This window comes from Quercus suber, unplaced genomic scaffold (genome assembly GCF_002906115.3).
Source record: "Quercus suber isolate HL8 unplaced genomic scaffold, Cork oak 2.0 scaffold_294, whole genome shotgun sequence".
NCBI classification, from domain to species: Eukaryota; Viridiplantae; Streptophyta; class Magnoliopsida; order Fagales; family Fagaceae; genus Quercus; species Quercus suber.
In genome coordinates, this window is record NW_027069750.1 from 613,201 (window position 1) to 638,315 (window position 25,115).

Sequence of the window (25,115 nt, forward strand, 5' to 3'; positions counted from 1 at the left end):
TTAGCAGTGATTTATTTGAGTAGATACACTCCTAAGCATTGATTATTTATGAGAAGAGCCTTGCAACCTTACAAAAAGCAAAACTACGTGTCGGCATGATACAGTTTCGACACAGCAGTTACATTAGATTTTTCATCAAACCTATAGCCATCCTCTGAGAAGAAGATCTAGAGGGTTTTACTATAGTGATCTCTTGCTGTTCCAAATTAGATTTCAGTTCTGAAACATCTTCTTTGCTCAGTTGGAAGGCGTTGGCTAGTACGTCCGCTGGAATGGCCCTGAGGACAGAGGTTTGTCCCGCGAGAGGAGAAATCTGGGCATTGTCATTTGTCTTGAAGGCCACCCACTCGAAACCCTCACTACTACTACCTCGTTTCACCACAGCAAAGTTTTGTGGTACGGTTAAGATTTGATGTTGCTGCAGCTCACCATCGAACACAGTTTGACCAAAGTCGTCAACCACTTGAACTTGGGCACGACCTTTTACTACATAAATCACGCTGTGTGCATTCCTATTCCAGTGTGGAACATAAATAGCATCCTGCGTGTAAACATGTATGACCTCTAAATTAATTAAAATCTAAAATTCAAAAAAGCAAATAATATTTGTTAATTTAATCGCAGCTTTCATTTATCATTACCCTTTGGAGCCTTCCAAACTCAGCACTGAGTTGAAGCCTGCGAAGGACTGGGAGGTTGTGGCTGTTGAGGGTACTGATTCGACCGGCTTGGGGGTTGTAAATGTCAGCTCGTGAAGGGTCATATATGTTCTCCCTCAGCCTCAAGGTGCATAGAGTCTCCTCAATGCCATTGTCACCTCCACCTCGGGGGCTCTGGCTCTCACGTTGTTCCCTCTCATCTTCTTTCTCTTGCTCTCTCTCTTGTCTTTCCAATCGCTCGCGCTCTTCACCTGACCTTGGCGGCATGGCCACTTGAAGCCTACCCTTCACTTTCACTATGTTCTTCCTGTCTTCATGGAAGCCTTGAAGGTTTCTAATGGTCTCCTTATCCACGTTGAAAGCATCAGCCAAATCCTCAGTACGGAAGCCACTGAAGAGATTGTTGCCCTTTCCCTGTTGCTGGCGTCGTTGTCCTCGTGGGCTTCGACCTTGTAGCTGAAATTCATCTTCTGGGTTTCCGGCAAGGTAGAAGTGCTACATATGTATACAAAGCCAGCCATATAAGATGCATATATCATCGTCGCTTTAATTATACAGTTGGATTAATTGTCATTACATATTAATTGGAAATAATATTTGGATTTCTATTTTAGTTCTTACTCTGGGGTTCTCGTCAAGCTGGTTGGCTTGGTTGTTAGTGTCAAGGAGAGAGAGTGCTACAACCTCCGAATTGCCATCATTGTACAACCAATGGGCTACTCCGGCAGGCAATGCTATGATATCACCCCGGCGGAAGCTTTGGATCTTCTGGTTCTGGTCTCGCTGCTGTCCTTGTTGATGTTGCTGTTGTTGAGATTCTTGGTATGTGTTGGGGCAGCCAGGAATTACGGCACCAAAGATACCATAACCTGTCGTATAACATTACATAAATTAATTAAATTATACAGTTTGCACTTGCAACTTGTACATACACAGAACTAAATTCAGTGTAGCTTACCACTCTGAATGTAAATGAGTTGAGGAGCACTGGCGTACTGAGGCAAGAGAAGGCCATTAGGCTCAATGGTGCGGCGAACGACGGCCACTCCGACGCACTGGAATTGCTGGTCGCTGGGGTCCCAAGACTCGATCACGCCGGCTTCCGCCTCAATGCGGTGGTTTGGTTTGAGGGCATCTAGCCTGTCCAGCTGGCACTGATTGAACTGTTGTTGCTGCCTGCTTGTTTGAGTAGCTAGGCATCCATTGAAGAGCACAAGAAGGCACAGAGAAGTATAGAGAAAGATAGGCTTAGCCATGGTTTTGGTTTTGAGGTAGTACTGAATGAAGTGGCGACTCGGAGATGCTGGTATTTAAAGGAGAGATATGTTGGTTAGGTACAGACACGTATATAATATTATACATATGACATGCATTGGTTAAGGAATCTTCGGCCATTCTTCAGTTTGCATGGCTATTGTTTTACACCTCAATATTTTTGTTGGGGCAGGTGTCTATAGATGCCTAAGAAAAAGAGACAAACACGATACCAACCTAAGGGTTGAGATCTGCTTATTTTACTACAATTAAAAAAAATTTGTAGTAGATAAAGATAAAAGTTAGCTAAAATAATACGGTGCGACCCATAAATAGTACCAAAAAGTACAGTGAAACTCATAAATAGTAGCAAAAATAAGTTAAATAGTAAAATAAGTAGGTTTTTTAAGCTGGAACCAAACACACACTTAATTTCACATTCAAAAGAAGAAGAATTGTCTTAGAGTCCCTTTAGTAACAACTTATTTAGCTTAAATTGAAAAAAAAAATTGTGAAAGTACTGTAGATAAAGGCTGCATTTAGTTTAATGTAAATCGAATTCCGAGTATAAAATGAATGCAGAGGAAAATGAATTCCCGTAAGAAAATTAAAATCCGAGCGTTTGAGTGTGCAATGGAAAATAGTCCGGAAAACGATTTTCAGTGTTTGGTAACATTCTGAAAATGCTATTCTCAACCATTTTCTCAGCTTCCAAACAAATTTTATTTTAGAAAATCCACCACCACCCACACACCACCACCCACAGAAAATCCTACACTATCCACACAAAACCCACCACCACATAACAACAAAAAAATCAAAGATCAAAGAGAGAAAGATTGAGAGATTGAGGGAAAGAGAGATAAATCGGGAAAGAGAAATAAGTCTTTAGCGACGACGACGATCTTCAACGGTGGCAACGAGATTGGTCTTGGGTGGTGACGACGAGAACGAGATCGGTCTTGGATGGTGGCGACGAGAACGAGATGCAAGGCTCCGATCTAGATGGCGGCAACGTTGGAGCACGGCCTGCGGTCGGTTATCAAGATTAGAGAACGAGAAGGGTGGGGCTTGGGTGGAGACAACGAGAACGAGATGCGGGACGAGTGGGTCTTTGCTGGCAATCGAAGAGGTAGGTCTTGGGTGTTTGTGGATCGGTAATGAGGGAAGGGTGGAGTCAATCTTTGCTTAATCGGCGGTGAGAGGCACGGCTCAAATGGCAGTGCCGTCGATCTCAAGTTCAGGTGACCGGCCTCTCTCTCTGTCTAATGGTGGGTGGCTCTATCTCTCTCTGATAGTGACCGACCTCTCTTTCTCTCTCTCTTGGTTCGGTTCTTGAGCTTTCTGGAAATGGTTTGAAGGTAAAATAGATATGTAATCTATTTTACACTTCAGCCAGCCACATTTTACAGTCAACGAAAATGATTTTCCGTTTAATCAAATTTTTCATGTGCAACCAAACACACGGTAGGGTGTAAAATGATTTCCTGAAATGCTTTTCAGGCGAAACAAACGCACCCAAAACTAAAAAGTAGCTGTAATACAGTGAGAGCCATAAATAATACCAAAAAGTACAATAAGACCTCTAAATAGTAGCTAAAATAAGCTAAATAGTAAAAAAAACTCTTCAAACCAAATTTAAAATTTAAAATTTTTGTTCAACTAATCTGTACATTGCACGAGTTAACAACTAGTAATAATAATAAATATGGAAAAGGATTTTCTCTATTTTAGAGATAAACTCTTCAAACCAAACTCCTCATATCTTTTTATTACATTTGAATTTTAAAAATCTAATCTTTAAAATTGAATATTCTTATTATATCATTTATACTTGTGAAATTTCAAAAAAAATTAAAGATCAATAACTATATCATTAATGACATGTTCAAATTTCAAATTTTTGTGATAAAAAATTATGCATGTGTTAAAAATTCAATTAAACATTTAGATTTTTCAAAATTCATATTCAATAAATAAATAAAATATAAGAGAAGTTTGAAAAATTTCTCCTTAAACATTATCAATTAAATAAGGACTTCATTCCTCCTTTTGAAATTAGGGGTTTTTTTTTTTTTAATTCGATTGGATGATACTGCAAGTCTCATATTGTACTTCTTGTTTCTTCCTTGTACAGTGCGGATAGAGACTCGTGGAAAAGGGCTAATAGGGGTGAGTTTTTCCATTGACTTTGTGTAATATCGTATTATTTTTTATATCTTTGATGTGTTGTCATGTCATTATCACTCCAAGTGCTTTGTTGGTGCAGTACAAGGAAGAAAAAAAAGTGTGTTTTGATTGAATAAAAAAAAATTGCGTTTTCACCAAAAGTTCACACACGGCGTTTTCTCTCCTTATTTTATTTTTAGTATAATTTGACTCAATCAACTTTTGATTAAACACATGTGACAATGTGGGCCTTTCAATAAAATAGTAAACAATTAAACAAGAGTGATATGGCCCATGTGATAATGTAAGTCACTAAATAGGACACAATTAGGCCAAAGTGACATGGTTTATTACGAAAATAGTATAATTTCACCATAAGTCTCTTTCATTTTTAGCATAATTTTGTGTAAAAAATGCACTATAATTCATATTTTTTCTTTCTTTCCTTCTTAAGGAAGTTAAATTACTTTCTTATGTGTCTAAAATTAAATTATCCTAGTTGAGAATCCAAATCAGGAATAAAACGCAACCAGCTCTTACACCAACAAAATACAACTATCCTAAGTATAAAACTTCTGGCTATTACCCATTAACCAAGAAGAGTTGTTCAGCCATTATAAAAGGACAAGACATGTACAAGGAGAGAAATAAAGAGAAAAATCAGAAGGAATCGATATCTTGACTCGCCACAAAGACATCCATTTCCATGATTCCATCACTTCTTCCATCAACCAATTATCCAAACCATTCTCATACAATCATTGACATTCATTGTTCAAACCCTATTCTCTCCCTTCCTAACTCATCCCCCCTTGTTTTTTCGGATAAGATCCTTCATTGTATTTTGATTCTCAACTTTGAGATTACTAACTTTGTTCATAAACCTCATTCTATTGTGCGAAAATATGAAGGAAAAGAGGAATAAAATCTGTAAACAAAACTTAGCCGAACAAACCATATATATAGGATCTTATTAACTTATTATAAACTCACAAAGATACACTTAGCAGTGATTTATTTGAGTAGATACACTCCTAAGCATTGATTATTTATGAGAAGAGCCTTGCAACCTTACAAAAAGCAAAACTACGTGTCGGCATGATACAGTTTCGACACAGCAGTTACATTAGATTTTTCATCAAACCTATAGCCATCCTCTGAGAAGAAGATCTAGAGGGTTTTACTATAGTGATCTCTTGCTGTTCCAAATTAGATTTCAGTTCTGAAACATCTTCTTTGCTAAGTTGGAAGGCGTTGGCTAGTACGTCCGCTGGAATGGCCCTGAGGACAGAGGTTTGTCCCGCGAGAGGAGAAATCTGGGCATTGTCATTTGTCTTGAAGGCCACCCACTCGAAACCCTCACTACTACTACCTCGTTTCACCACAGCAAAGTTTTGTGGTACGGTTAAGATTTGATGTTGCTGCAGCTCACCATCGAACACAGTTTGACCAAAGTCGTCAACCACTTGAACTTGGGCACGACCTTTTACTACATAAATCACGCTGTGTGCATTCCTATTCCAGTGTGGAACATAAATAGCATCCTGCGTGTAACATGTATGACCTCTAAATTAATTAAAATCTAAAATTCAAAAAAGCAAATAATATTTGTTAATTTAATCGCAGCTTTCATTTATCATTACCCTTTGGAGCCTTCCAAACTCAGCACTGAGTTGAAGCCTGCGAAGGACTGGGAGGTTGTGGCTGTTGAGGGTACTGATTCGACCGGCTTGGGGGTTGTAAATGTCAGCTCGTGAAGGGTCATATATGTTCTCCCTCAGCCTCAAGGTGCATAGAGTCTCCTCAATGCCATTGTCACCTCCACCTCGGGGGCTCTGGCTCTCACGTTGTTCCCTCTCATCTTCTTTCTCTTGCTCTCTCTCTTGTCTTTCCAATCGCTCGCGCTCTTCACCTGACCTTGGCGGCATGGCCACTTGAAGCCTACCCTTCACTTTCACAGATGTTCTTCCTGTCTTCATGGAAGCCTTGAAGGTTTCTAATGGTCTCCTTATCCACGTTGAAAGCATCAGCCAAATCCTCAGTACGGAAGCCACTGAAGAGATTGTTGCCCTTTCCCTGTTGCTGGCGTCGTTGTCCTCGTGGGCTTCGACCTTGTAGCTGAAATTCATCTTCTGGGTTTCCGGCAAGGTAGAAGTGCTACATATGTATACAAAGCCAGCCATATAAGATGCATATATCATCGTCGCTTTAATTATACAGTTGGATTAATTGTCATTACATATTAATTGGAAATAATATTTGGATTTCTATTTTAGTTCTTACTCTGGGGTTCTCGTCAAGCTGGTTGGCTTGGTTGTTAGTGTCAAGGAGAGAGAGTGCTACAACCTCCGAATTGCCATCATTGTACAACCAATGGGCTACTCCGGCAGGCAATGCTATGATATCACCCCGGCGGAAGCTTTGGATCTTCTGGTTCTGGTCTCGCTGCTGTCCTTGTTGATGTTGCTGTTGTTGAGATTCTTGGTATGTGTTGGGGCAGCCAGGAATTACGGCACCAAAGATACCATAACCTGTCGTATAACATTACATAAATTAATTAAATTATACAGTTTGCACTTGCAACTTGTACATACACAGAACTAAATTCAGTGTAGCTTACCACTCTGAATGTAAATGAGTTGAGGAGCACTGGCGTACTGAGGCAAGAGAAGGCCATTAGGCTCAATGGTGCGGCGAACGACGGCCACTCCGACGCACTGGAATTGCTGGTCGCTGGGGTCCCAAGACTCGATCACGCCGGCTTCCGCCTCAATGCGGTGGTTTGGTTTGAGGGCATCTAGCCTGTCCAGCTGGCACTGATTGAACTGTTGTTGCTGCCTGCTTGTTTGAGTAGCTAGGCATCCATTGAAGAGCACAAGAAGCAGGCACAGAGAAGTATAGAGAAAGATAAGCTTAGCCATGGTTTTGGTTTTGAGGTAGTACTGAATGAAGTGGCGACTCGGAGATGCTGGTATTTATAGGAGAGATATGTTGGTAAGGGACAGACACGTATATAATATTATACGTATGACGTGCATTGGTTAAGGAATCTTCAGCCATTCTTCAGTTTGCATGGCTATTGTTTTACACCTCAATATTTTTGTTGGGGCAGGTCTCTATACGTGCCTCAGAGAAAGAGAAACACGATTCCGAACCTATCTTATGTTGAGATTTGCTTAGTTTCATGGTCTTTTTATGAAAGTAAAAGGTAAAAATTAATTGAGATAATATAGTAGGAATTATGAATAGTAGTAAAAATAAGTTAAATAATAAAATAAATTAACTTTTTAAGTTAAAGTCAAACGCACACTTAATTTCACATTCAAAAGAAGAAGGGTTGTTTTAGAGTCTCTTTGGTAACAACCTATTTAGGTTAAATTGAAAATTTTTTACTGAAAATACTGTAGATAAAGTTAAAAAGTGGCTGAAATAATACAATAAGACTCATAAATAATATCAAAAAATGCAATGAGACCCATAAATAATAGCAAAAATAAATTAAATAGTAAAAAAAATTGGCTTTTTAAGCCAATAGTAAACGCAACCTTAATCTTTTCTACTTTGTTTTTGAGGTCTCTATAGTCTATTCATGAATACCACCTTTGATGCATTTAACGTAACGGCCGGTGACACCACGAAGAACAAACTAAGGTCCCTTCAGGGATTACATGGAAATTAGTTAAAATGCATTATGTTTTGGGCTAATTATCAGTAACTAAAGAAAGAAACATTCAATAATTATGCATTAAAAAAATATATATATATGCTTTGTGGCGGGTCTATCATTACGCATGAATATAAAGAAAATTTCGGCCCTTGCTGCCAGTAGCTTGCAACTCAATGCGGTTGCTCACTTGAACCTCCCCAAAAAGATTAATTCACTTGAAAATGTTTTTTCATGAAATTAAATATTTTCTCATGTCAAATATTTCTTAGACATTTTTTGTAGTCCAAGTTAAAGATAAAAAATAATTAAAATCAACATTAAAACTTTGTAGCATAAAACTATATATTTCATTTAAATGCAAAAATGTCTTCTCAAATCCCCTTTAGTTTGCTAAATGGAAGGGTGGATATATAATTATATTTATAGGATATTACCTAAAGTGTTTTAAAATGTCCATTAACTATTTGGAAAAATAATTATAAGAAGGTGAACGAGGTGACGAAGAAAGATCCGCAACAATTGAAATCTTCTTTTTAGTTTTAATTTGACTTGGTTCATCCTTGAAAATTCAAATGAAACGTAGATATAAACTTCTATTAAGCAATGCATTTCATGAAATAGACACCATAAATTTATGTAACTATTATCAATAAAAAATGATGATACTCAATATATTTCTTAGGAAAGAAAATTTACGTACGAATTTTGAAATAAAATAAAATCCCGTTGCAAAGCCTCAAATCTATCCTTTGATAAACTATTTTACCTCTCTTGTGGAAGCTTAACCAAAATATAATCCAACTCGAAATAACAATCGGTCACAAGGTGCAAGAGTTTTACTCTTTCACTAAATAATTACGTGGAGAAAGCAGGGTTAAAGAGAAGACAAATGACTTGCTCTTTGGACCCTCTTCAGATGAGGTCAGAGTTAACAGAATTTTCTTCAATTCCCATGAAAACCTGACTGGCAATGATGAAAATCGTTCCTAGTCTATTCATTTTTTCTACCAACTTGTAGAATTTGAACCACCATAGCAAATACATGTCGACTATGCCTTATACCAAAATAATATTATGACTATAGCATATCACCTGAGTTACCTCACTTATACACTGGTTAGTCATAACACGTACGTACTCAAACCTGTTCGGAGCAAACTCAGCCAGAAAAGAAAAAGAAGAGGAAGAAGAAAATTTAAGCCTTTAACAGATCTGCGAGAGTAACACCAAGTGTGTACCTATATCAGAGAACTAATTGTTGTATTAAAAACATATTATACAAGAATGGCATAAACAAGAATCATTTGCAAGGGGTAGCCCTTTTCAATTTATACAGATTTCATTTACACTTAATTTCGAGGAACAAATGCTAGAGGAGATTACAGATTAGGAAATGGGAAAAGAAAAAGAGGGGGAGGCTGGGGAAAGCATGAATAAATAACTCAATCGTGTTGAAATCCATTCACGTGAAGAAAGAAAAGTCTTCGTGCATCCATGCAAAATGAGCAGTGTAAATAGCCAAATGCACCCTGATGCCTGACAAAATGCTCAGAGGGTCAAACGGACACAGATGATGCAGCACACCCAATGATTCAAAATCTGCAGAAAGAATGAACAAATATTATAAAGAAGTGACGCTTTGCTGATTTTGATCCCTTCGAACTGCTGCATTACTTCTGTAACTCGCAAGAAATACATGGACGCAAACTCCACACCTCCATCTATGCACAAGACTTTTAATCAGAGTTGGAATCATAGAAGTCGCTTGGGCATGGGGTCATGACCTCTGATTCAAGCAACTGGACCACCCTATGCATTGTGGGGCGATCCTCTGGATTAGAAGAAACACACTGAATGGCAACTGAGAGCAGTGCATCAAGACTTTCTGCCTGCACCCCCTCACACTGTGGGTCAACAATCTCTCTTTGCCGATTCTCTGTGACCAGAAAATTTAACTGCATAAAGGAAAAAAAGCAGGTTAGCAGAGCTGCTTGAAAAGAAAAGTTGTCAATTGCCCAAAATTGTGGTAATTATGTGGGTGGGTGCGGTTCTTTACGCATACAGGAGGCCACTAGCCTGTCTTGCAAGGAAAGCTCCATTGTCAAAAATGGGATACATGGCTATAGATCCAGTGAAATTAAACATACATCCAAAATCAGTTGTTCCGAAACTGGAGGACAAATAGGATCTCAATTAATTTTAAAATATTTTATATCCGGATTTTTTTTCTCTATTACAACATCTTTTAAATAACAGATTGTAAGAAACTGATAAAATAAGAATTCATGAAGTCCAAAGAGGGGAGTTGAATTTTAGGAAAGCAAAGTACAGATTATTTGTCTATTGCCAGGAGAAATTAGGTGCATTGTTGGACATCCCCCCCACCGCCCTCCCTCTTGGGGCGGGGGCAACAGTGAATTGCCAGGGCTATCAGCCTCTAGACAGATTCCTGTCCACTTTTTTTCAAACATAGCTCCATTGGAGTTAAGAGGGATGCTAGGACATGACATAATACATGCAGCAGAAAATTATATATATATATATATATAACTTATGGTAAAATACAATCGGCACCCTGGAGATTTAGGCTAATGCCAAGCAAGTCCAAGATATTTCAAAAATAACCAATATGGTCCCTAAACCATATGCTCTTGGAAATGAAATTATTGTATTTTTAGCATATTTTTTAGGGACAAAATCAGTTAATTCTGAAATGTCTTGGACCTACTTAGTATTGGCCCAAATCTCAAGGGTGCTGACTATATTTTACCCAATAACTTACATGAAATATAAAAACATGCAACATTGTAAGCACAAGAGAGATCTCCATTTCTAAATCTTTAAGACTAGTTTAGTGATTGATTTAAAGAGTCTTTTGACTTCAAGCACAAGTGTAGGGATGAGACATACCCAACCAACAACATTGAGGCCCTTCTCAATAAACGATGCATCTGTTGGTCGCTTTCCACTCAACACTTCCAGCACCAGGACCCCAAAACTATATACATCAGTCTTCTCAGTTGCTCTCCCGCTTTGCATATACTCTGCCAGTGGGGTCAAACACAGACTTAAAGATAGATCATAAGGGAAAACAACATATGATCCATATTATATTTCACAAAGGAGAATAGGCCAGCATATGCATGCCAAGAACCTCTCTTGTCCTTGGTCCAATCATAATGTAAATATCAAAAAAGAAAAACTTATTCTAGGCATCACATTAGCACAACCACACATTTACAAGACACATTATGAAAGGAGTTGCAAGTCAAATTTATCAAATATTGTACTAGACAATAACAGAACTGTTACATTTAAAGCCTTGTACACATGAAGTTCCCACTTTATGAAAGTCAGGTCTGAATCAATAGCTATTTATTATTCCAATTAAATCCTCCAAGTCAGTTCTATATATACATAGTTGTATTCAGATCTTCATTTCTTTCTTGAAGCAAATTCTGTGTAACTATAAGGAAAAGGATGGAATTGGTTCACTTGGATAGAAGCATTTAAAACAAAATATTTTGAGTTAAATTTCAAGTTAAATGACTTATATTGAGTATGAAATGGTAAATTTTTTTTCTATTGATGAAATTTATGGATGGTTTTGAGCTTTATTAATATGTTGGCTTGAACGTGAACTTGAAATGACTAGGTATAAGATGTTATTTCAAATCCACAATAAACGTGTTTTTTGTTTGAGCAAAATCTTCAAATCTCAAATAATCATACGTTAAATTTCTATAGCAATTGTTCTTCAAATACCTTTATTTTAGATCGTCAAATAAAAAAGCAACCAATAAGTAAAGCTGATATTCACACCAGTTTATACATCATATTGTATATCTAAAAATTTTGGGGGCATGTGAACAGTCTGACATAGTTTGACATCGAATCAATGATCTTCCACAATGGTTTGGGGTCATGGGGTAGAAACCTATAAAGAGCCATTTATGCTCAACAAACTTAAAATTAAAGGTCAAATTGTGGTTGCACTAGACATTGCATACCTGGAGCCAGATAACCAAAAGTTCCAGCAACAATGGTCGTTTTATGGGTTTCTTCGTCCTCCAATAGTTTGGCAAGTCCAAAGTCCGAGACTCGAGCTTCAAGATTACCATCAAGCAAAATATTGCTTGACTTTATATCTCTATGTATGATCCTGGGTGAACAATCATGGTGCAAGTAGGCCAGTCCTTTTGCAGCTCCCATTATGATATTCAAGCGTGCATCCCAGTCTAGCAGATCAGATCTATCTGTACAATGGATTATGAAACATTGTTAGTATCAGGACCTAAGGGATTCATTTTTTGCAACAATTTCATACAATGAAAAATACAAAATTAAAATTATTTCAAATAAAATAAAAATAATAAAAAACCTGTGGTAAATGAGAGTAATGTTACAAAAATCAAGATACAAATATTTATCCTATGGTGTATAGCTATAACTAGATTTTCATGGAATTATAAAATATTTTTTGGATATTCTGGATTCTTAGCAACGCATGATGACCAACCATAAATTATATATAAACCTATACATCTTCCTTCACTATTGAGCACAATCAGATTAAAGTCATATTTATATTTGAACTTGTGTGGACATCAACTAAAGATCTATGTAATTTTATTGACCCATTGAAATTTTAATTACATATTTTGCAGGCTTGCAGCCAACATATGAATATGATTCCTTGCAGAACAGGAAGCAACAGAATGAAAGCTCAGCCCTAAGCAGTCAACAACATAAGTAAATCAAGCAACATTGTTTTAGGGTTACACTTGTTGCACACGTTACTTTACATAGTTATACACATACGAAAAAACAACTTAAGTCACGATTTCCAAGTGACTTCAAGTCACAATTTAGTTGGTTTTTCAGGTGTATAACTGTGTAAAATAACTTGTGTGAAATAAACACTGCTCTCGATGTAATCAAGCAACATTGTGCCAATTCCTGGAATGGACTTGATCTAATTTTTCTTCAAAGGCCTCATAAATTTCATCTCAATGAATATTATGTGTTTCTAGGTGATAGCGTAGTTAAAAATTAAGTAAAGGGATACGCTGCATACAAGCATTGAGCCTGACAAGAGCTATATGTCAGGCCCACCAATAAAAGATAAATATAAGAGAATATCTTACCGTGAAGAGCTTCATCAAGGCTACCACCAGGAAGGAAATCATAAATTAACAATTTTGATGTAGGAGAGTTGCAATAACCTCGCAAATTCACTAGGTACCGGTGTTTTATGCTTCCAAGAATTTCTAGCTCTCTCTCAAAAAAACGATCAAAGCCCTCATTCATCTTTAAAATTCTCTTCAACGCAAATATATTGCCATCATCCATTGCAAGCTTGTACACTGTTCCAAAGCCCCCCAAACCTATAATGTGTTCCTCTTTTAAACTTTCCAATTTCTTTATGATGTCTTTTGAAGAGTATGGCAAGTCTCCATGAAACATTACAATTGATGCACCTGACATGATAAGACTCTGTAAATAAAGATCTTGAATTCTAGGAACTCCTATACATGGATGCAGATGAAGAATAACTCAAACAGATTTTTTATGGAACAGATATTAGCTTAAGAAAAGAGTACCTCCACTGACATCCATTGCAAGACTTTGACCATCATTTTTACCGAACTTTTTGTACAGATAGCAACCCCAAAAACACATAAGTGCAACCAGAAGTAAGGCGCCAACTGTTGCTGAGGCACTTATAAGCAACCGCCCGGAGTATTTCTTTTTTACTCCCAGGCCTTGGGCTTCAAAAAGTTAAATTCAAGAGAGTATAAGTCATCACAATTAATCCAGTATTGAATACAATAATGTCAAATATAAATCTTTTAAAATAAAAATCATTGAGTGCCATCAAGAGCATCAACTCTGCCAATTTTTTTTTTTAATGAATTCCGCCAATTAGCAAGTCAACCATAATAGTAGTAAAGTTTTCAGTCCAATAAATGGAATCTGAATGCTCTATAATCCCAAAATTGCATCCATAACACAAGCCAATCAAGTTCCTATGCATGCTATTTTACCTGAGGTTGGAGATTGGGAATTTGTTCCAGGTCCTTCAGCATCATCCTTGCATGTCACATTGATTTGCTTCCCACACAAACCACGGTTGCCAACAAAACTGCGAGATAACGTTTTCAAAAATTAACCGTAGCTACTCACAAAGTCTAGCCTTCTAGGTAAATTAATGTATTTGTTCAGGTTATTGTAACGTTCAGTGACAAAGGCAAGTTACGGATCATAAAGAAATTCCTGTCAAGAGTAGAGTAGCAAAAGGAATCTGTTGCATTCCCTTTCATCAATAATAATTTGTAATATTTCATTGATAGACTTGTTTATTAACAGCAATGAAAATTTTATTAAAAGAAAATATACTTGGAATAGATAGAGAAGACTCCCTAGAAGTTATCCTTAATTATTAGCCACTAAGCAGCTTGATGATCAAAAAACACATAACAGAACATATTATTATGAACATATTATTATGAACATAACAGATGAGGATAAGCTGTACTTACGAACTTCCTGTAAAGTTGAAAAGCACACCATCAGAGGGTATTGGTCCCATAAGAAAATTGGTTGACACATTGCTTCAAAATGTCCAAAAAGACCACAATAATAATTAGGAGTTTCAATGTAACATATTCACGCAACATGTCAATAAAACACCATTTTCAAGCACCAACATGACCAAAGGATCTACTCACAAATTAACAAGCTTATTCAACTTCCCAAGTGATGCAGGGATATATCCGCTCAGAGAGTTGCTTGAAATGTCTCTGTAATATCAGAAAACACAATATTAACTCACATTTGTAGAACACAAAATTACCTGAATGTAATAATTTGGAGAAAATAAATAAATAACTCCACTTGTGTCTATGCTTAGTGTCAAATATATTGTTCACAACTAGTCCCAAGCCCGGTAAAAGGACAGCGTAAAATTTAGTCACTTTATTAGAAATGGTTCCATTACAGATACATGTTGGGACGTTTATGGCCAACCCTGACTAGTTTGTTGTTGTTGTCTAATAGTTTTGATAAAAATGATGAAATTTCTTAAGAATAGAGTCACTATAACTCAGGTTCGTTCATTCAAAATTAATATTTGATAGGCATAATTTAAGTTCCTTTGTTTTTGGAAAGTAAATCCTCATTAATAAAATAAAAGGGGGAACTGAAAGTGCACAGGTTTTATACTAGATGCTCCCAAAAAATATAAATTATAAGTCTGTGTTTGGCTCCAAATTAAAAAGCCAGCTTATTTTACTATTCAGCAAAAAATTTGCAATTTCAGCAAAATAAGTGGATTCCAAATAGACCCTAAATGTAGAGCATAGCCAAATTGTGAAGTGGGTCTTTTGGTATTTGAGAATACTAGAGACATTGACTTGGTATATTACAAGACATCATCTAGTGATAGAACTACAGTTGTTAGATTTGTGAATTCTGATTAAGCCGGTGATTTGGATAAGAAGTGTGGTTTGACAAGCTAATTTTTCACACTTTCTAGTTGTGGCATCAATTGGAAGGCGCCAACAGTTGAGAATCACTATCTACTACAAAATCAGAGTATATGGTAGCAAAAATCAATAAAGGATACAATTTGGCTAAGACGTTTCTTGGTGATTTGGGTTTGCAGCAAAGTGAGATTTTTATGCTTTGCAATATCTTAAGTGCTAATACACTGACTAAAAATACAAATATTATGATAGAACCAAATTTGTTGTTAAAATTCACTTCATTTGAGAGATTGTTTCTCAGGATATATTGCAGTGGAACAATTGTTATGATAAATGATCCAACACACATGATTAAATTTACACCTTTGTTCACATTCAAACATTGCTTAGATTTTATTGGTGCATGCAATTTATGATTGCTCTTAAGGGCTTTGGTAGAGGAGATGGAGGAGTTTCATTGGTGAGGCATGATCTAATTCAATCTAAGATGGAAATTTTTTCAGGTGGCTTTTGAATTGGCCAAGTTCTAGAGTCTTTAGGAAAGCCCACCCAATTATCAATATTGGGTGATATTTGGATGCCACATCTCCAACTCCTAAAGAGATTACAACACCCTTATATTCCTTGCGCCATATTTCCAAGTTTGGTTCATTGTTGCAATCTTCTCCATTTGTGCCGGTAAGGAAAAAGAGATTTATAATTTCCTTACTGTGTTGTGGTGAGGTATTGTATTTAGTACATAGATAAATCTTTGGGTCTATTTGAGTTTTGAAATCAGTGAAAGTTTTGTACCAATATTCGAAACCGCCCTACATTGATGGTGAAAATTACTACTCAATGTTGCCTGTAGATTGTAGGCTTATAGGTCAAGTCACGTCAATCCTATATTCCCTTGTGATTACTGTATTCTATTTCTATTTATTTTTATTTTTCCAAAATCCAATATAAATGACTACACTCAAAAGATATTCAATACTTTGAATATATTATAATTAAAGAAATAAAAACCATGAGAAAGATAACTTACAAATGTTCAAGCTCTGAAATGTTTCCCAATTCGCTGGGAATAGATCCGCTCATGTAATTTCCCTGCAAGAATCTGTAGAAGACGGATCAACATTACTACTCTCAATAATAAACAAACAGGATTAGTGAATTATAAAATACAAGATATCAATGTAACCACTTCATTTGTAATCTATGTCGCCAACTTGATATGTAACTCAAATACAATGTGATCACATCTTACTCATGCACCAGGTGATTAACAAGGGCCATTGATCTAGCATTGTCTGCTATTAACTATTTAATTAGCAAAAGTAAACCGCCTAAGGGTAAGACAAATCTATACAGTTTAAGCAGAGGCTCTCATGTTTGAATTATGGACCGTTGATCACACATGGTTCTCAATGGTATCCAAGGGCACTGTACTCGGTATTCTACAGAAGCAATGGAAAGAAATAGCAAGGTATTCTCCCAGTACTAATCAATCTATGTAAGCGTGACTATTCTCAGTACTTCGAATTTCTATTTGAACAATCAACTTTGTAAGGGGCTAAATCCCAAGAACCCGTGATCAAGTTCTGGTATTCTGCCAACCAAGGAATACATTTGATTAAAGCTGCATTGCTGAACCTTTTCAGTATTCAAAAGTAGAAAACTATGAAGTTAACTATAAACCACAAACTATGACAACACCCTGAGCGAAAATATCAACTATGAGAGCATTGTCAACAGAAGACAAAGTGATGCAGAACAGAAGACTTAATGAGCTCTTATACCAATTAAGATGTAGGAGCTTTATAAATTCAGCACTAAATTAGATTTTTTTTTTTTTTTTTTTTTAATAAGATCTTGAAGGGTTCTTGAATAAGGATTGATGTTTAAGTGTTTAGGTAGCTTTAGGGAATAAAAGAGTGGATCTTTAATGAATTTGATGCTTGTTTGGTGTCAAAACAGTAAATAGAAAGAGCAACAAAGAAAGATAAACCCTAGACAATAACACCCACATTTCCTAAGCGATAATGCTTAGATAGGAGTGGACAATCACACTTACATGTTGTAGACAGGGGAGGTAGACTAACTCCCAATCACACTTGGGGGCTCACTCCATTTGAAAATATGTGGTTGAAGACTGCTGGTTTTGTAGACAGGGTAAAAAGCTTGATAGCAGAGTTACCAGGTTATGGGTACTCCAAGCTTCATTCGTTCCTAGAAGCTAAGAGCCTTATAGTAGGACTTAACAAGATGAAACAAGGAGAAATTAGGTGATGTGGGCATCGAGAAGAAAGTTATTAGCAGAAATACAGTACCAGGATGAGAGGGATGAGAATGGGAATCTCTCAATGGAGGAACGTTCAAGGACTGAGGCTAAGGTGCAGTTGGGGGACATATTGCTGTTAGAGGAAATTTCATGGTGACCAAAATAAAGGGCATTATGACTGAAAGAGGGTGATAAAAACGTGAAATTCTTCCATTGATTGGCAAATTCTCATCAGTGGAATAATTGTATCCAAAAATTACGGAGCGAACAGTTGAGAGAATCAAGAGGTAATACAGGAATAAATAGTCCACTTTTACAAGCAGCTATATTCTGAATCTAAATTTGAAAGCCTCACTTGGATGGTTTAAATTCCAACTTGCTTGATAACAAAGATGTGAATTGGCTGGAGAGATCTTTTGAGGAAGTGAGGCACTAGAAGATATGAATGGCAACAAAGCTCCAGGATCGGATGGTTTCTCAATTGCCTTTTTTCAAAGCTGTTTGGATGTGGTGAAAGCCAATGTAATGGGTACTTTCCATCCTTTTCACGAAGCTGGTTTGTTTGAGCAAAGCTTGAATGCCACTTTCATTGCATTTATTCCCAAGCTAGTTTTTTTTGTTCTTTCTTTTTTTTTTTTTTTTTTGAGAAGTAATAAGACTTATATTCATCATGAAAAAAACGAAAACAGCAAACACAGGTGTTCATGATGCTGAATACAAAAAACAGCAAACAAAAACAACGGAAAAAAGAATAAGAAGAGCAGCTTAAGGGGCACTTCTAAGGGAAGAAAGAAACTCCAAAGTAGAAGAACAGTTTGAAGAACCCCAGCACCTAGCCCATTCAAAAAGAGTATTTTGGTTGAGAGCTTGTAACTGATCAAGCGTTCTCTCCAGAGCCTCAAAAAAGTGCCGGTTCCTAAATTTTGATTTGGGTCTCCAAGATCAAACTGTCTAACACCACCCTCAGCCTATTCGATAAATAATTAGCTTCACTGAAAAATAATTACAGAATACAAAAATCCAAAGCACACAAGCAGTGTGCTAAGGAAACAGGAAAACAACAAAACTAAGATGCATGGAAAGTACATCTATCAATCAGATCAGAAAAAGAAATAAAGTGAAAAACACCCAATGCATTTGTCCATTCAAATAAAGTCTGGAAAAAGGAAAGCTTGAGGTCATGAATCGATCTTTCACTCCATTCAAAAGTCCGAGCATCTCTCCCATCAAATACTCCATATAAGACATTGAGGGATCACTTCTGTGTCTAGTAAACTTGCTTGGCCAGCTAGCTGGAAGCTCCACAACCCAAATAGTGAAAACACTATATTCCACAGCTCTCTAGCTGCACAAAGTAATGTAAGAGCAAATAATTACTTGTCTTCCCAGCCCTTTTTCACATACAACACCACCTCAATAACAATAATCCACGCCTCAATAGTTAAAATTCTTCGCTACGCCACTGTCCACAGGAAGAAACTAACCTTTATTGGCAGTTTTGGTTTCCAGACAATATTCCATGGAAAAGACACTTGAGAATTGGAATGTAAGACCTCATAGTAGGATCAGACTTCAAAAACTTCCTGGGAAGAAGGTTTCCAGCAAATTTTATCTATTCCATCCCCTCTCCACACTCCAAAATAAATCGAATCCATAAAGGAGGCAATTGACTCTTAACTCCCAGTCTTGAACCAATTGAATAAAACTGACATTCCAATGATAGCTATCCCTTGAGAAAGATATTAGCTTAACCACTGAAGCATCCTTATTAAATGCAATGCCACACAATGACACAATTCTGGAAAAATATCTTTCAAAGGTGGTCCCCCGCACCAAGAATCATGCCAGAATTTAATAGAAGAATCATCACCCACCTTGAAGCTAATAAAACGATGAAAAGTATCCCACCCTTTCTTGATACTCTTGTTAGAACACCAACCCCACCACAAACTGCCATACTTTGTGTCTACTACCCTTCTCTACAAAGCATCCTCTTCATATGAAGTGTCCCTTCAAGAAGGGCATTTTTACCATTACCTCTTCTTGATTGGTATGGAGCTAATAGACTTAAATGGCATACAGAAGGTTACTTTTCTCTAATCACACTATGGATGTGGCATATTATGTACCATTCTAATGCACCAGCAAGCAATTTTAATATGTACATGCAAGAAGTTTGCATATATTGAGGAAACTTTCTATCTTCAGTTCATAATTTTAACAACTAATTAACGCCATTTCTTTAACATTCAGGAAGAAAATATCACATATCATTAGTTAACAAACATGAGAACATATCATTTAGTTAACAAACATGAGAACACATATTAGTCATAAGAAAACCATTGGTAGTGCTTACATTGCCTGCAACTGTGTGCAATTTCCCAATTCTGAAGGAATTGTCCCATAAAAATTGTTGTCATGCAGAGCTCTACAACATGATACATCATAATACCATCAGCTGCAGCATCAAATTTTAACATAGCAAATAAAACAAAAAAGGTCAACAAAAAAAAATACATACAAAAACTTCAACTGGTCTAGCTTCCCAAGATCAGGTGATAGAGAACCACTCAATTTGTGATAAGGAAGACGCCTGGAAGATTATTAAGAACAAACAGTGTTAGTATCATAATTTCAAAGACAATACATTTTGCAGTTGGTAAATTGTGTCCTATCATGTTTCCATTCCCACTTCTCCATCCCATGCATCATGCATTATATGATACACATTTTTCACAAAATAAAAAAGCAAAAATGTAAAGTTAACTAAAAAAGAATAGGATACATGCTACTTTCAAAAAATATTTTTAAAAAGTGCAAAAATTTTCACCGTCAAAAGGAAGAATAAAGTTTTTTTTAATAGATCTGAAGTCAAAGTGAGGGAATCAAATCCTAGACGCCTCGTTGGAAACACCAGGGAGTGCTAGTTAACCTAAAGGTCATTGGCTTGAAAGGAAGAATAAAGTACCCAATGCCTGATCCTAAATATGAAATCTCTATCCTCAAACTCAAAAAATTAGCACTTAAGAACGTAAAACAAGTGCACATCACTTTAGGTCCCATTCGCCAAGTTAGGAATTTATAATTCCACAAAATTTCCTGTAATGGAACAAGACTTTTATAGGAGAATTTCCTTATGCAATCTAGTATGACTGTTTTAAATTGTTAAGAATGTTATAAAAACCATTTCTCAGAATTTGGAAAGAATACTTGAAGTTCTTGGAGTTTCTTATTCCAATTTGGTGGGATGGGAAATTTTGGTACCCAATTTTTGGAACAGTTTGTGCAACTGCAACCCAATGAGGGAGTTGCATATATGTTATGAAGAACAAAGGTCCCTTCAGGACTACATGGAAATTAGATAAAATGCAATATGTTTTGGGTTAATTATCAGTAACTACAGAAAGAAACAATCAATAATTATGCATTAAAAAAAAAAAAGCAACAGAGGAAAATGATGATACAAGCATATTTAGAGGTTATTCTGGAAACTTACAAGTATGTTACCCTCATTGTTTTCGAATCACATTTCACCCCCTTCCAATTACATGGGTCAGGATCTTCTGGTCTCCATTGTTGAAGGACTCCATCTGAACTAACAACTGCTGACCTGAACCTTAGAAGTGCCTCACCTACAAACCACAAAGGGAACTTGACACATTAAAAGTGAGAGAGAGAAATAAAAGAACATGTCCGTCTTTCTTGCTTGAAGCATAAACTAAGCAAACAAGGTGAACATCCACCTAGAATTTCAATTGGTGACCAACCTAGTGAGGTGGAAAAAAAAAGGGCAATATTTATCATTATCTAGATCATATCATAATGGAGAATATATACATTCACTTTTTTTAATATCTAAATGATGGCATTGTCAAAGACAAATACTGTGGCTGAGCTATAACTTATAAGAATGATAACTTCCAACCAACCTCAACGAGTGGCTTATGCAAGAACAAGCAACAATTTGAAGAGAACCATTTCCATTACTAGTACCAAGGTTTTGATAAAATGTATATATAATAATGAAAAATATATAAATCATCAGCACTGTACCACTTTGAGATATCAAGAATAATTGGGAAGTTTAAAAAGAAAAAGAAAAAGAATTACAAATTCATAAATATATCACCATACCATCAGGACTGAGAGCTCTACTGTTGCTCATTAGGATATAAATCAGTAGAATGCAAAGAAGCGACAGTTTTTGCCATTTCATCAGGCAGATTCCCATAGTGGCACTGGTGGTTGAGCATAATACAGCTACTATAAATCATCTGACGCATGAAGCTCTGGAATGCCTCCTCTGAACATATTGTTATTTGGGTGGTAATAACATCTAGAGGCTGCAGAAGAAAGAAAAGATATACCTGAAAACAAAGAAACTTTAGTCACAATAGCAACAAGAAACCTACTCAAGAAGATACACTAGGCAAATGCGTGATAATAAGTCATCTATACTATCAGTTACTCTATTATACAATCAATTTCCAAGGACGCATTACCACATAAAAAAGAGGAAACTTCTTCAGAACAATAAGAGAGGTGCTACGTCCACAACATTTTCACAACAAATCATAGGTGGTTAGTTGTTATTAATCCTAATTTGAACCTACCACTGAAATTACTTTTCTACCCCACCAATAACAACCTGTAACAATTTGCCACATGGGATTTTTTGTAAAAATATTGTAAAAATGTTGTGGACATAGCATTTCTCGAACATAAAGACACTAGAATAGCTGCCAATAAAATCATGTACACCCCAACTTCATCCTGTAAAAAGAGAACACCACACCACACTACCTACATCTTTTTCCTTTTTGTGGTTGGACACAACAGTAACTTTTTTCTTTTTTTTTTTTGATAAGTAAAGTTTATTGACAAATTTAAAACAGGTGCTACCCAAGAATATGGCTATATACAAGTACAGCACAAAAACAGAAAAGAAGAATACACAAAGATAAGAAAAAATAAAAAATAAAAAGTAGGACGCAAAGCTAGAAAAAAAACTCAAGGAATTCAGGAATTCTAGGAGTGCAGTGAGTCGCCACAGAAAATGCAATAGACGACAAAGTCCAATCATATGCTTCAGAAATAAATATTTCAGCTTCACCAAACTTAGCTCTTGCCCCTCAAAAAGCATTCTGTTCTCTCCAAAGACACCATATCAGACACAAAGGAGCCAATTTCAATATGACTTCTGCCAAAGCAACCCTTTCAACACGCAAGCAACTCTTGCAACGAATTCGGCATCACCTAGGAAGCTCCAAATAAACAAAATATATCATAGCCATTGTGGCACAGCTTAAATATATAATCCTCCCATGAATTTTACGCATGAAACACCATTCTGTAATAATTCTGGCCCTCTTCCTTAAATTCTCAACTATCAAAATCCTCCCTGACACCATAGCATGAATAGAAAGCCCCCCTTGGTGGGACACAAACTTTCTAAATGCTTTTCTACAGAAAACTTGCTCTCCCCTCCCCCCCCCCCCCCCTCTCAAAATGTTGTAGTAGCTCTTCAAGTGGAAGCCTTTGCTTTGTGAAGGGAACCACACCAATTTATCAACATTGCAATACCAAATCTTTATTTCATAAAGATCCTCCAATAACTTTGCCATGAAATCTACTTCCCAATCTTGAACTGCACGAATGAATAAAGGATTCCAATAAAAAAGTTCGTGTCATAACTCTACAAAATCTGCCTCTATAACTTCACCATCAATTACTATTAGAAACAAATTGTGCATCTCTCCTTAAGGGTGGTCTCCCCCTGCCACAAATCAGGCCAAAATCTAACTTTCATGCCATCTCCAAAATCATATCTAATGAATCCCACCCCACGCAGCCCACTTACCTCACCCAAACACTAATACTCACCAGAGGAGCCATATTTTATCCCTATTACCCTCCTCCATAAAGCCATGTCTTCAATTGCATTACGTGACAACCACTTTCCCAACAAAAGTTTGATTAAATAGCAATAGCTTCTTGATTCCCAAGCCACCATGGTAAACTGATTCCATCGAGTATTCCAATTGACTAATTGAAACTTAAACTCATGACCCAATAACGGCTAAATTAGAGCATTCAAAACGGAGTGTTTCCAGTTCAATTACTTATTCCCAACAAAATCATCTACAGTCAGATTAAAGAAATCTAAACAACAGTAAGATTTTCTAAATCACAATTTTAGGGGAAATGCCTAAAATCACAAAAAAAAAAAAAAAAAAAATTTACAGACTCATCAAACATTAGAAATTAAAAAGATACCTAACAATTAAAAAAATTAAAAAATTAACGACTAATATTGAATTTAATAACTTTTACAACTTATACTAGTCTCAGCCTCATCAAACATTATTAAAAAAAAATTAAAAGTTAATATTTGGTATAAAATTAACAATTACTCTTGAATTCGTAACTTCTACAGCTTATACTAGTCCCAGTCTCATCAAACATTATGCCATAAAAATTAAAATTAAAATTAAAAAAAATTCAGTTTTCTTTGGTATTAAATTAACAGCTACTCTTGAATTAGTAACTTATACAACTAATACTAGTCTAAACCTCGTCAAACATTATGCCCAAAAAAAAATTTTCCAGTTATCTTAGGTACAAAATTAACAACTACTCTTGATTTATTAACTTATACTAGTCTCAGTCTCATCAAACATTATGAAAAAAAAAAAAAAAAAAAAACCCAGTTATCTTTGGTATAAAATTAACAACTACTCTTGATTTAGTAACTTATACTAGTCTTGAATATTATTGGGAAAAAAAATTAACTTTGGAATAAAATTAACAAATAGTGTTGAATTAACAACATTATTCAAGAAACCAATAGCTTACATATACTACTCTCTACAAAGAAAGAAAAAGAAAAACACTTATTTATGCTTATACATACACTACACAACAGCTTAAACTTCCAAACTCAGCTAAAAAATTATCAAGTGGTATAGAATTGGTGGAATTGAGTTAAATTCTAAGGAAAAACAGTGAAGAGATCAAAACGCACCGTTGGGGTTCGGGATCTGAGATGCAAACACAGAGAAAGAAAGCGAAAGAGAGAAATGCAGATTGAGCTGTGAAAAAAAAAAACAAAAAAAAGGAGAGATAGCAACGAAACAAAACCACCCTCTCTCTCAGTATCTGAGATTTGTGTTGTGTGATTACGGAGAGAGAGAGAGTGTGTGTAGTGAAGTGGTAATAGTAGTAGTGTGTGTAATAAGACAAGGGACTAGATGCTTAAGGTGGTGGGACCCACATGCCATTTATTTTCACACGTACCTATGCCGACCCTTGCGCACGTGCGACCGACGCCTCTCGACACTCTCATATTACCGTTCATTTTTTTTTTTTTTTCCCAATTCCATGATATAGAAATTGAATAGATATATAGAAAATAAAAGTAGTGGACTTGGTACACAGTCTACAGCAAACAACACAAGTCAAGTCAAGATAAGAACCGTGCCAGCCTTGCGCCCATCCCATGTGCCAGCTTTGCGTTTCTTAACTCAAACTCTCAACGCCCATACTTTTTAAAAGTACATGGAGGCATGCAATCAAGCCCAACTTTGTCCGGCAGTGAATAAAAGTTTGAACTA

The 25,115-nt window shown here is 36.2% G+C and overlaps 3 protein-coding genes across 3 annotated transcripts in view; all 3 read right to left on the reverse strand.

The window, feature by feature from the left end:
* Positions 1 to 1,924, reverse strand: part of LOC112009357 (11S globulin seed storage protein Jug r 4) — a 5,212-nt gene extending 3,288 nt beyond the window's left edge. The window contains exons 1-4 of the mRNA XM_065782217.1: positions 1,618 to 1,924; positions 1,281 to 1,528; positions 642 to 1,154; positions 122 to 541 (exon numbers count right to left, since the gene is read on the reverse strand). Of these exons, the coding sequence (XP_065638289.1) occupies positions 122 to 541; positions 642 to 1,154; positions 1,281 to 1,528; positions 1,618 to 1,915 (1,479 nt within the window). The 5' untranslated portion in view covers positions 1,916 to 1,924. The remainder of the gene's footprint in view (positions 1 to 121; positions 542 to 641; positions 1,155 to 1,280; positions 1,529 to 1,617) is intronic.
* A 3,171-nt stretch (positions 1,925 to 5,095) lies between these two features.
* LOC112009363 (11S globulin seed storage protein Jug r 4) lies at positions 5,096 to 7,028 on the reverse strand. Its single transcript, XM_024041695.2, is given in 5 exon segments — positions 5,096 to 5,626; positions 5,726 to 6,040; positions 6,042 to 6,239; positions 6,366 to 6,613; positions 6,703 to 7,028. Coding segments are annotated over 5 exon segments (1,485 nt in total). The 5' UTR covers positions 7,004 to 7,028; the 3' UTR covers positions 5,096 to 5,203.
* Positions 7,029 to 8,930: 1,902 nt separating this feature from the next.
* Positions 8,931 to 24,719, reverse strand: LOC112009349 (LRR receptor-like serine/threonine-protein kinase FEI 1). Its single transcript, XM_024041681.2, has 14 exons — positions 24,527 to 24,719; positions 21,637 to 21,869; positions 20,999 to 21,134; positions 20,024 to 20,095; positions 19,859 to 19,930; positions 16,264 to 16,335; positions 14,481 to 14,552; positions 14,292 to 14,363; positions 13,797 to 13,894; positions 13,353 to 13,520; positions 12,897 to 13,229; positions 11,760 to 12,005; positions 10,660 to 10,793; positions 8,931 to 9,704 (listed from the first exon to the last, which is right to left on the reverse strand). The coding sequence occupies exons 2-14, from the start codon at positions 21,731 to 21,733 to the stop codon at positions 9,486 to 9,488; spliced, it is 1,791 nt and encodes a 596-aa protein (XP_023897449.1). The 5' UTR covers positions 21,734 to 21,869; positions 24,527 to 24,719; the 3' UTR covers positions 8,931 to 9,485.
* Between the last annotated feature and the right edge of the window lie 396 nt (positions 24,720 to 25,115).